General features: G+C 38.0%; 1 protein-coding gene across 3 annotated transcripts; it reads left to right on the top strand.

Annotated features, from left to right (window-relative positions):
- The first annotated feature begins 217 nt into the window (after positions 1 to 217).
- LOC110909461 (phosphoribosylformylglycinamidine cyclo-ligase, chloroplastic/mitochondrial-like) lies at positions 218 to 2601 on the top strand. Of its 3 annotated transcripts, XR_004882165.1 has the most exons (6): positions 218 to 454; positions 1093 to 1183; positions 1260 to 1419; positions 1595 to 1690; positions 1833 to 2195; positions 2436 to 2573. XR_004882165.1 is itself a non-coding variant. In XM_022154404.2 (5 exons), the coding sequence occupies exons 2-5, from the start codon at positions 1173 to 1175 to the stop codon at positions 2499 to 2501; spliced, it is 333 nt and encodes a 110-aa protein (XP_022010096.1). In that variant the 5' UTR covers positions 218 to 454; positions 1093 to 1172; the 3' UTR covers positions 2502 to 2601. The 3 variants fall into 3 exon arrangements, 2 of the variants coding, with proteins under 2 accessions (XP_022010096.1, XP_035840515.1); XM_022154404.2 differs by lacking the exon at positions 1833 to 2195 and having other exon boundaries at positions 2436 to 2601; XM_035984622.1 differs by lacking the exon at positions 2436 to 2573 and having other exon boundaries at positions 1833 to 2381.
- The last annotated feature ends 9744 nt before the right edge of the window (positions 2602 to 12345 follow it).

Below are 12345 nucleotides of genomic sequence, written 5' to 3'. Positions count from 1 at the left end.
CGCGCGGGTTCCCCACTAGTGGTGTCAAATATGCAAACATAAAAGGTTTATGAAAGTTGCCACCATTTTTCAACGACCATTTAGTTTGCCACCGTCACATGAGCGCAATATAAAGTAAAAATTTAAGCGAAAATATCAAATTTTTTACCCGCTCTCCCAAAATTTAAGCAAGATATCAATTTTTTTTTTAATAGAGCGGGATATCAATTATAGGGTTCTGACTTTGCTCCCCAAAATCTCTAGAAGCATCATCTCTGCTCCACCATCACTAATCGAATCATCCTCCACTCAACCATCACTAATTGAATCATCCTCCGATCCAAAACCCTAATCGATCCAAAACCCTAATTGCTCCCAAAAGTGGCGACCGTTGGACTTTAGCAATGAGCTAATGATTTCTTAGGGTTCAGTTTGTTGTGAACTATGACCAACATCTTGTTATTCTTAATCGAAGGTATGTATTTTGCCTTTGGTCAAATTTTAAGATTCTATTTTCATTGTTGATGAAGTATTTATGAGCTTTTTTCGTGTTTATTGTTGATTTGTTTGCCTTTCAATTGATTTCTGGCTTTGATTTGACGTTGTTGGTAACCTCCACATTCATTACTTTATTTATTAATTAACAAGTTTTGAGCTATTTCGATCATTCTGAAATTTTGGTGTCATATTCCTCAATAACGATATCTAATAGGACTGTAGGAGTAAGGTAGACTCCATTCCATAATATGGGAGGTTATTTGTACACCACCAAAAAGGATTTATCACCACTAACACTTTCCGATTTTATATTTTTATCCCCTCACTTTTAGTCTTTTGAAACTTGAAAGGTTAAAAGTGGTATTATGAGAGTTAAAAAAATGTATATGAAATTGCCCAAAAAAAAAAAAAAAAAACACACACATGGGTCAATGTCTACCTGCTTGACATGCTCCTGTTTTGGCCATTTTTATGACTTTAGTTGTTTGACCCATTAAATATTAGACTTAACTCAAAGCAACATATTCTAAGTAAATGGGTCGAAATTGCCACCTTCACTTATTTCATTTCATTCTTATATATGTTGTCAATATATTGTTTTATGATTTTCGCTAGAAGTGGACTTTCATTGGAGGACAAACTCCCTGGTGAATCAGTTACATTAGGCGAAGCATTAATGGCGCCAACTGTAATTTATGTTAAACAGGTTATTATCACTTATGTTTTCCCTTTTTTTGGTTAATATTCATTCTTTTCCTAATTTATCAACCACGTTAATGTAGGGTGCTTAGCATTATCAGCAAGGGAGGCCTCAAAGGAATCACCCACATAACAGGTGCTGGTTTAACAAATAATGTCCCTCATGTTTTCCCTCAAGGCCTCAGGGCCCACATGTACAACAACTCTTGGTCCGTTCTTCCTGTTTTCAAGTGGATCCAAAAGGTGTAGTTATGCTTACAGCATGTAGAGGTGGGAAGATAGGCGTTGTGGGGCGGGACGGGAAGGTTGGATAATGGTTTAAAATGGGTTCGGGTCGGGTTGAGATGACCAGACACTTTTTTGACTAAAACATTCAGATTTTTAACAATTTATATTTTAACTGTTGTTCTTTTTCCAGGATGGAAACATTGAAGATGCTGAAATGAAGCGTACATTTAATATGGGAATCGGGATGGTTTTGGTTGCTGGCGAAAAGGCTGCCCAAAGGAAAGAGGTGTTTATAAGTTTATTATGATAAGTTCTTGAATTTTAAACTGAATGTGAATGACTCTTCGTATTAGCATATATTGCTACAGAGGTATTTTGACTTTAAGTCAAGGATATCATATATTGATACAAAGGTATTTTGACTGTAGGTCAAGGATGTAAATCACTTTATGAGCCTTCCAATCTGTTTAATGGGTCATTTTTAGGTCCCTTATTTCATCTTGCCCGATTACCTCATTAGAGAAAAAATAAAAAATAAAAAGAAAACAGATACGGCCCAATCTGACCCATTAATAAGGAATGGTTAACATGTAGCGGTATACACATGAAGTGGTGATTCCGGTCAAGTTCATAGCAAAGAGGACTTAAAGACGGATACACATGAAGTGGGGCACAGAGGTGGCACTAGGGCTGGTCTTTTCCGAACCCCGATATCAAGGGGAGTGCAGAGTGCAACCTCTTTTAACGACTGACCTAAACCCGCTGTGGCAGTCCGTAATTTGATGGAACAGGTCATACACATATGGCCCGATGTGTTTATTTGTTATCTTGACTTGTTAATCATTATTTATATGTTTTAACTTTAATTTCTGATATTCCTGTTACATTTAACATAACGAATCATGCTTTTTAGCTTCTAGCACTTGAATTGTAGCTCACAATTTGATATTGTTTTCTTTGCAATCAACTTGACCCGTTATTAGTTTTCGTGAATTCTGACTTCTTGATTCAATTCATTGGATGTTTTGTAGATTAAAAAGTTGAACTTAGTTATAAGGAGCTCATTAAGGAAAAGGATGAAGAAAAAGAAAGGTTAAATGGGATTATCGTGGGGTTGTTGGCTGGAAAAGAAAAAGACAAGGTGGAGAAAGATACTATGCTCGATAGGATGTCACAAATTGAAGCTAGGCTACAAACACTTGGTTTTAAATGTTTCGATGTTTATCATATTAGGATAATTTTAGTTATCTAACTAGGTTAGAACCCCGTGTATTACACGGGTTGAATAAATGTAATTTTATATACTAAATTAAAACAATTATTCTTTAAAAATCTCGTTTATTACACAGGTTGAACAAATATAATTTTATATATTAAATAATAAAAAAATTATATCTCTAAGAATCTCATGTATTGTACTGAAAAAATGTAATTTTATATACCAAATAATAAAAACCCGTGTATTGTACGGGTTGAATAAATCTAATTATATATACTAAATAATAAAAAAAAATTATATCTTTAAAAACACTGTGTATTACACGGGTTAAATAAATGTAATTTTGTAACCTTGTATATTACACGGGTTGGATAAATGTAATTTTATAAACTAAATAATAAAAAATTATATCTTTATAAACCCCGTGTATTATACGGGTTGAATAAATCTAATTATATATACTAAATCATCATCATCATCATACTCAGTAAATCACACAAATAGCAAAGCTAAGGTAGGGTCTGAGGAGAGTAAGATGTAGAGGCTGCTTTCAGTAAGACCCCCGTGTCGATAGTAGTTTTGCATCAAGCTTTGGACATAAGGCACATAACACTTAGCAATCGGGACAAAGACCGATTAGTGCATGTTCCCTTTTGTCTTTCTGCTATCAACGTCACCACATGATGATGATGCATGATTAACCGTCAGCCGCTTTTAACGTTATTTTCACAAATTTAGTGAAATAACATTAAAATTAGTGCAATTTCACTTTTGCCCTCCGAGCGTCCACACATATATACATTATTAAAAGTTAGATTAGATTATATATGAAATTAAGTATATAACAAAAAGTCTTTATAAATTTCACGTAGAATTAATTGGAATCCTTTATTAAAAGTAGGTTAGATTATATATGGGCTTATACGTGTGAGTAATTGTGATTATTGAATGGTTGAATTTTGAGGGTTTTGAAATGTGAATTTGATTATGATCGATTATATTTTAGTTTTAAAACTTCTAGAATGATTGAATCAAATAAAAGGATTATGGAAACAAAAATAACTGAGTTTTTTTTTTTCTGATCATTTTGAACATGAGCAAATAGAACGATAGCATCTTAATAAAAAAATAACTAATTACAAATGTGAAACCCAATAATTTTACTTCTGTCCCATTTGAACGGAAAAGATAAGTACAAAGTAAATTTAAAAAAAAATGCAATATGAAAATAAGAGATAGAATAATCGATATTTTTTTTTCATAAAATATGAGATAAGTGTAAACTAAATAAAAAAGTGTCAATTTGGTAAATAATAATATTAAGTATGTAAATGTAGAAAATTACAAATGTAGACATCTTCAATGAATGACACGTGTCCAAAATCAGGTTTCTTTTATTATATAGTATAGATGTTTTAGCAGGTATTTCTATTAGAATGTTTTATATGCTTTTGATACAGAGATGTTTTATATAATTTTGAGTTTTCATATATTAGACTTTAATATAATTTTGTAATTTTATTGATATGTAATTTTTATGAAAAAAGCAGGGAAAATAGAAAATTAATCTGAATCAAAAACCAATATTCAAGCAATCACAAAATGGTAGCAAATAATGGTAGCAAATAATGGTAGCAAATAATTCAACAAGTTCGTTAAATGCTACCGATTTTCAATGAAAATGGTGGTTAAATGGTGGCAAATGGTTGGTGGCTAAATGGTGACAATATCAAACGGTGGTAATAAAGTGGCAAAAAAACCGTCATTTTCAATGAAAATGGTGGTTAAATGGTGGCAAATGGTTGGTGGCTAAATGGTGGCAATATCAAACGGTGGCAATAAAGTGGCAAAAAAACCGTCACAACTCGGTAGCAAACAAGGCGGACCGTAGCAAACAAGAATCGGTGGCAAATAATTCTGACCAATTTTGTTGTGGCAAAAATAAGGTGGCAAAATATAAAAAATGGTCGTTATTTGGTGTCATTAGGGCGATTGACACGGGTATTTTTGTCACCACATTTTCGGTGGCAAAATGGTGACAACAGAGAAATTGCTACTGTTTTGTGACCAAATGTTTCATGACAAAAACCCTCTTTTCTAGTAGTGACAGATCCACCCCTGTTATCTGGCTTGCCATTTTGAAATACTCTTTCATTTGCTGTGTTTCCTAGCTTTCGCTTCTATGTTTTCCATGCTTTGTTTGAGTTTTGTTATAAGTTTCCATCTATCCAATGGAAGCTCTCTTAGACGAAGACCACGCTAGTCACATTTTCATGTCCCCACAGACAAATAGTTCTCTCTCTCTTTGTTATCCGTAGATTGCCGACAAAGAATGCTAATGGCCAGATGCCCCCATTTAGGATGCTCTCATACCTATAAATATACACACATACTCCCATATATAGTAAGTATATACAAACATGTTATATGTATAATCTATTACTACCTTATTTGACCCCTCTTAATTATATTTACGTATAGTCTAATAAGCTAGACTTGTTATAAGTTTCGTGAAATACTTTATGGGGCCATGGTTCGTAGAATATTTTTTGGAATTAATTCCAATACAAATTTGTATTGTGTTTGGTTGGTAAAATTATAAGGAATATTGGATTTAAATAACCTCAACTTTCATCATTTGGCCGATAGCACTCCTAGCTTACGAATTGTACCATGATATTCCTAACTTTCGACTTATTTTCCTCTGGTAGAGTAAAAGCAACAATTTAAAAAGTACCTTTTAAACAAAAAGAATTCATATTAACAAGATATTTAATTTGTTAATACCCCCTTAACTCGGCGGGATTAGAATAATATCATGAGGTGTAGCTAATATACTGTTGATGCAACAAATAATAGACCAAGGCCTGTAGCGATATCTCCGGGTAAAAGGGTTCAAGGGTTTCGATTAGCCTAACGCAGGTCGTGGGGTCCCCCCATGTTTGCAAGACGTGGAGAGAGGTTCATTAGTGTTATTGTTGTTCTTCTTGAATTCTAGACTGATATGAAACCAGCCCAGAACGTAATCGTTGGAGAAGATGAATTATTTGGTGTGAAGAAGAGAAGCATAAAGCTAGTTCTCATGGGAGAAGAAGAAAAGAAGTAAGCATGAAGCTTGTTCTTGAGAGGGAGAAGGAGAATCAGAGAGTTAAGATAGTTTTCAGCTGATTCTGGAGTGTCTCATATGTTTGGCATGGGCTGCAATTTATAGGGGAAGAGGTTTCTCAAAGGAGAAACCTTTAACTAATGAACCTGACTTGCAGTGAGGGACACGGTTTGGACCTGCGGACAAAAAGGTGTTCTCTGTGCACATGCTCTGTCTGTGTAGAAATGGTTCACACGTTAAGTGTTGATGTGACCGGACACTGTGCTTGTCCTTTTTACTGTTCACCTGAGTTTGCGCGTATTTAACCTCTCAACCTTTTAACCTTTTAAGCTGTTATGTATATTAGTCATTTTATTGAGATTTGGGCTACCCCCGTCATCAGCCCCCCAAGTCAGAGGTGTTTGGGATGTAAGCTCAAATGATTCTGACTTTTACACATTATTTTTTATTGCTTAAAGGCTTTAGGGCTTTAAGGCGTTTAAGTTTTGAGATTTGAATTTCGGAATGATAGTAGGCTTCAAGGTTTCAAGGCTTAAAGGCTTCAACTGTCTCACTCAAGAGGTAGTTGAGGATCGACCTAAAGTTTAATCTGGTGGCTCTGGGTTTTGGCAAATTGATCGGTTAGTGTCCCATTGGTTCGATTGCTCTTTATTGCTGAGTTTTCCAACTTGCGTCATCCGTTTTCGGTCTTTATTCTGAATGTTTTAGAGTATTATCGTGTGTCGTTTGGTCAGTTACACCCTTAAGGTCTTGCTAGGGTTTTACACTTTGATGTTTTGTGTCCAGCGATAGGGTATGACCCATCGTTGTTGTTGTTGCGCCGTTTCTTCCAGTTAGCCAAGAAATGCGATTGTTTTACCTTTGAAACATCTCAGGTTGATGTGTGTTTAATTTCGTCTATGGTTACTACCCTTGGTTCTTGGAAGGACCGATTGTTCTGGATTTCTGAGTCCATTGTTCCTTTTAGGCTTGTTTGGAGGCACCCTTATGCTGTTTTGAATGAGCTTGAACCTTTCAAACACGAGATAGATGGTTGTTGAAGTTTATTAGGAGGTGTCCTTCTAGGCTTTGTCCCTTTCCCGAACATCTTTTAGTGCTGATGGATGTTAGCAGGTTGTGGGACAAGCCAGATCGTGACCCCGTGTTCGTGAGAGATGATCAAGGTATGATATTTTGTATTTTCTGCTTATGTTATATTTTATTTGTTGCAGTTATCTTTGCCTTGGACTTTATCAAGAGCGGTGACACATCTGATGTTGTGTTTAGAGATGCCGAGGCTACATCCGGCGAAGATGTTGTTGTTAGGGGCACTGAACATAGGTTCGAGGGTTCAGGCTATGTGAACGTTCCCAATGTCAAGGGTTTCACCAAAGTTGTTGCTTCCAAAGTCTCTACTCGTCGTTCGAGCTGTTGTTTGATAAAGACTACTGACCAACCACCGGCTTCTGAGCCGGTGGAACTAAGTAATGACATAGAGGCTTCAGATGATTTAGAAGTTGGGGTTGGGGAAAATAAAAACAAGGACAAGGGACGGCCCTTGGTGGTTTGGCGGGTAAAAAGGTTATGAGCTTGAAGGGTTCAAGGAAGGGTGGTGAAGGTTCCACCAATGTTAATCCAGGGGAGGTTTATGTGCCGGATTGGAAAGTCACAGTTGGTGACAGCTTCAAGCCTTCATCCGTTTGTGAGGATGATCTTACCCACTTTGATTCTCCTGTTGTTCGAGGTTCTCGCTCATCTATGGGTGATGACCTGATGATTTCGAAAAATGGTAATGGGTGCTTGTAACCCTGTTGCCTTGCTTCCAGAGGGTGTATCCCGATTTCGTAAGAGGATGCGAGAATATGATGTCTTCTCGAAGAAGAGGGATGAGATGAAGGCTTCACTAGCTACTCTAAAGAAGGAGGCAGAGGGTTATGCTGGGAGGGTGAAAAGTTGATGTTGAGTATTGATGAGCTTTCTTCCCAGCACAAGACTGAGGTGGTTGAATTGGAAAAACGCTTCGAAGCTGACAGGGTTTAAGTCAGGATCGATAAGGCTGCCTTGGAGGTTCAGAGGGTTAAAGGCTTCACTTTCCCAGGCAACTAGTGATAATAAATGGCTCATTGAGTATGGATTCCAGCAAGTGGCAAGTGGTTAAGTATCTTCTCCATTCATCGGAGTTTAAAAAGGTCTTGGGTGATGTGTACACCGAGCTTCTTGCTCATGGGAGACACTAAGGTTTGTTTGCTGGTTACAAAGCTTTGTGAGCCTGGGGAGCCTCAGGAAAAGTCTTCTCTTTTTCAACCCAAAGCCTTCGAAGCCTTCAAGGAAACTGTTTTGAAGGTAGGGCATATTATTTACCCTTATGTGGGTGAAGTCTCCAAGTGTTTTGGTAAACCTTTGCCTGTCTTGCAGGAGCTAAAACCCATGGGCCTTAATGAGGCTGTTTGTAACGAAGTGTTGAAGTCCCTCTCGAAGAAACGTCCTTGCTCCGGAGATAGCGAGGAAACGTGTTCTGAAGGTGGTGAGGGCTCAAAGGGTTCAAGCCTTGAAGCCTCCGAGACAACGGGTGTCGTAGGGAGGAAAAAGAGGATGGCTAAAAACACCCAAGATGATGGGGTTTCGAATAAGGATGATGTAGCAAAGTCTACCATCTTTGATGCTGATAAGTGAAGAAGAAACTTTGATTTATAGTATTTTTAGCATGTCGAACAATGTTATGGATTGTTTGTTTGAACATCCTTTTAGTTTAAGGGAACCATTTAGGTCCCTTGGTGGTTAAAGCCTGGCAGGCTTGTGGACAATGTTTTATGTTTGATGGCCAGTATGGCCCTTGCTATCTTTAACTTATCTTGCTATGTTGTTCTATTTATTCCCTTGCGTTTTCATTGATTTTGCATATTGTCTTTGTTTTGGGTGGTGCATCTTATGTTATTTATACCTTAAAGGGTTCAGTGCTGCAGTCACTTAGCCTTAGGATATTTTTAACAAGAAGATACAACCTCTATCCTATGTATGACATTCACTTAGAGTCTTTTTGGTTCGTAAGCTAATGTTGGGCTTAAGGAACATTTGGTGTAGGCTGTTCAAACCCGTCTATAAGACATGATTTTTAAGATTTCTCTGAGTCTCATGGAGTTGTATTGATTTAGGAACTCACCCCTTATATAGGTCCATTCAACCCTTGAACCTATTGAGCGATGTGGCCTGGGAGCTCATCCCCTTACATGGCCCTTGCCATGGAGTTTCTTGCTAGGTTCTCAACCTGATTATAGGATAGAAAGACAAATTTTGATTCATCGTTCATTCATTTCAAAGTATTTTAATTACTAGGGGAATAGAACAACTTTTGGGAACTATTTGTAATACGTTTTGGTTAAACATGGAACCTTTTAAGGTTTTTGCCATTCCAATGGCGGGGAAGCTTTTTGCCTTGCGGACCTGCCAGCTTGTATGATCCCCCTTTGTGGGCTTTAAGGATAGTGTATGACCCTTCCTACTTAGGGCCGAGCTTTCCTTGGCTTTCTTTCTTTCTTGCAGGCCTCATTATTTCGAAGCACAAGGTCCCCAGGCTTAAAGTGTTCATGCTTCACCCGTGTATTGTAATGAAATTCCTTGTTTTGCTTGTACCTTGCTTTTTGTATGGCTGCTTAATCACGAGCCTATTCGAGTTGTTCCAAATTCAACATCGTCTCTTTCTTATTTGGCTCGAGGTCGATGTTAAATGTTCTTTGTGTTGTTACTCCGATTTCAGCTAGGATTACAGCCTCTGATCCAGACACTAGGTTGTAGGGTGTTTTCTTATGGCTCGTTTTCTTGGTTGTTCGAAATTCCAATAGCACATTGGGAAGCTATTCGAGCCATTTGTTGTCATATCTTCCCAATCGAGATTTAGTCCTTTCAACAATGTTTTTATTTGTCCTATTAACTTGGCCATTGGATTGTGGGTGAGCTACCGAGCTGAATACTTAGGTTATTCTGAACTCCTTATACCAGGAGCTAGAAGGCTTCTCGGCAAACTACTTCCCGTTATCCGTGACTAGTACCCCTGGAGCCCAAAACGACAGATTATGTTTTCATAAACGAAATCGATGACCTGTTTCCCTGAGATTTTTGCCAATAGTTTTACTTTTGGCCACTTGGTGAAGTAGTTCATGGCTACCATTAAGAGCTTGACTCCTCATTTGGCTAGTGGGGTTGGACCAACGATGTTTGTTCCCTACTTTTGAAATGGCCAAGACGAGGAGATGGGAACGGGGTCATGTTTGAGGCTTTTGGGTACCGGAGCATGTAACTGACAAGCTTCATACTTTCGCAGTTGTTCGGAGGTATCTCGATGCATGGAAGGCCAAAAGTATCCGAGGTTCATCAACTTTGACACTACCGATCTTGGGCCACGATGAGCCCCACATATCCTTTCGTGAACCTCTTTAATCAGATATTGGCTTTGTTCTGGGTCAACCCATCGTAGTAGTGGTGCAAGGTATCCTTTTTGTAAAGGATATCTCATTGTAACACATACTGCCTTAAGTTGATACGAACCCTTTTAGCCTCAGTCTGGTCATTAGGTAATTCACCATTTTTGAGGAACTTTTTAATGGGAGTCATCCAATTTGGCCCTTCTTTAGTGATCGCATCTTGAACCTCAAGTTTTTTGGATGGATGGGGTTTTTAATACCTCAATTAGTACCTTCTTGGTGAGGTGGGCAAACGTAAGAGATACAAGCTTGCTTAGTGTATCAGTTCTCTTGTTTTGAGATCTTGGAACTTTTTTTGATGGAACATATTCGAAATGTGTTCATTAATTCCTTTGATTTCTCTCGGTACTTTTGCTATGTAGGTGTAATTGTCTTGGCTTGAGAGAGTTTGTGAGGACTTAAAGCTTTTGAAACCCATATTTTTTGCAAGCTTGAGCCCAACAATCAATGCTTCATACTCAGCTTCATTGTTTGTATTCTGAAATTTTTAAGACGAAAGGCATAGGTGAATTCCAATTCGTTAGGATCAATCAGAACTAGCCCTGCTCCTGACCCTTCAATGGTTGAAGCTTCGTCGGTAAAAAGCTTCCAGGTATGGGGGTCAGAGGGTTCAGTGGAGGTTGTATTGACTTCCGTTGTGACTTTTTTAGGGACTTCTATGATGAAGTCAGCTGAGACTTGGGCTTTGACAGCTTTTTTCGGGACATAGGTGATTTTTTAAGCACATTCTTAACAGGTTAGTCAGTGACCACTTGTATCGGGTGTGACTGAAAGTACCTTCGAAGCCTTCTAGCCGTTTGGACTAGGGCTAGAGCAAGTTTTTTCGAAGAAGAATATTTGATTTCTGCTAATTTTGAAGTTCTGAAAAAGTCAATGGGTATCTGAACTTTATTTCATTCAATGATTAGAGTCGTACTTATGGTTTTTTCAGCAATCGAAAGGTGGACAGAGATCGTTCCTCCTGTTTCCGGAGCTGAAATGGTTGGGAGTGAAGCCAAGTGTTGCTTCATTTGGTTGAAGGCTTCCTTTTGAGGTAAAATGCTTCAAAGCTGTAAGCTTTCCATCGAAAGCCTTTTTTGTTAGCATATCCCTTGAGGGTTAGCTTTTATGCTTTGTTTCCCAATGATATGCCCTACAAACGAGCACTTGATTGAATTAAGCCTCATGTTGAACTTTCTTGAGTTTTGGAAGGTTTCTTCTATGTTATCGAGCATTTGGTATTCCGTTTTGCTCTTGATCACCAAATCGTCAAAATAAGCTTTAATGTTTTTGCCGATTTGTCTCGCAAACGCTTTGTCAACCAGACGTTGATAAGTGGCACATGCATTTATTAAACCAAAAAATATTTTTTTGATAGCAAGATATACCTTCATCAGTGTGAAATGTGGTTTTTTCTTCATCTTTTTTTTATTATTAGGATCTGATGGTAACCCTTTTAGGCGTCAATAAAACACTTGAATGGGAAGCCTGTGAGCGATTTATCCTTGAGGTCTATCTCGGGTAGCGGATAGCAATCCTTTGGGCGTGCTTTGTTCAAGTCTTTAAAATCGATACACATTCTCCCAGACTTGTCGGGTTTTTGAACCATTACCGGATTGGCTACCCATGATTGATACTTGACCTCTCGAAGGATTCCGGCTAGAACAAGCTTTTCCATCTCTTGGCGTTATACAAGGCTTCTGTTAGGGGCTTGATTCCGTTTCTTTTGTATAATGGGCTTAACATCAGGTGGGATCCATAACTTCATGTTTCAACAATGCTACGGGGATGCCGGTCATATCTTTCGGGCACCAAGCAAAGACATAGTGCAAGAGCAGCTTTTTAAGGTATGAGATGGTTTCTTTGGAAAGGTTAGTGTTTACCCTTATCCCCTGTTGAGGATATTTTGGGTTTATGTCCAACCCTTGTTCATCATCTTCGTCCTTTCTTGAGCTTTCCCCTTCAACCACAAAAGCTTCTTGGGTAGGTTGAAGGGTTGCTATCCCTTTTTCAGTGGGAAACATCACAGTGCCTTGACCAACTGAAACTGCCATTCCGAACAAACTTTGACCTGGCCTTCCTGTGATTATATCATAGTTGGAAGGGATATTGATCACCACAAAAGTGAGTTGTTCAGTTCATCCCTTTGTTCTCTCGTTGAACAAACATTATGGGTTATT

The sequence above is a fragment of the Helianthus annuus genome, chromosome 15 (genome assembly GCF_002127325.2).
Source record: "Helianthus annuus cultivar XRQ/B chromosome 15, HanXRQr2.0-SUNRISE, whole genome shotgun sequence".
Classification (NCBI taxonomy): Eukaryota; Viridiplantae; Streptophyta; class Magnoliopsida; order Asterales; family Asteraceae; genus Helianthus; species Helianthus annuus.
Note: the sequence above shows the minus strand (reverse complement) of the source record. Positions and strands in the feature narration are given on the sequence as shown.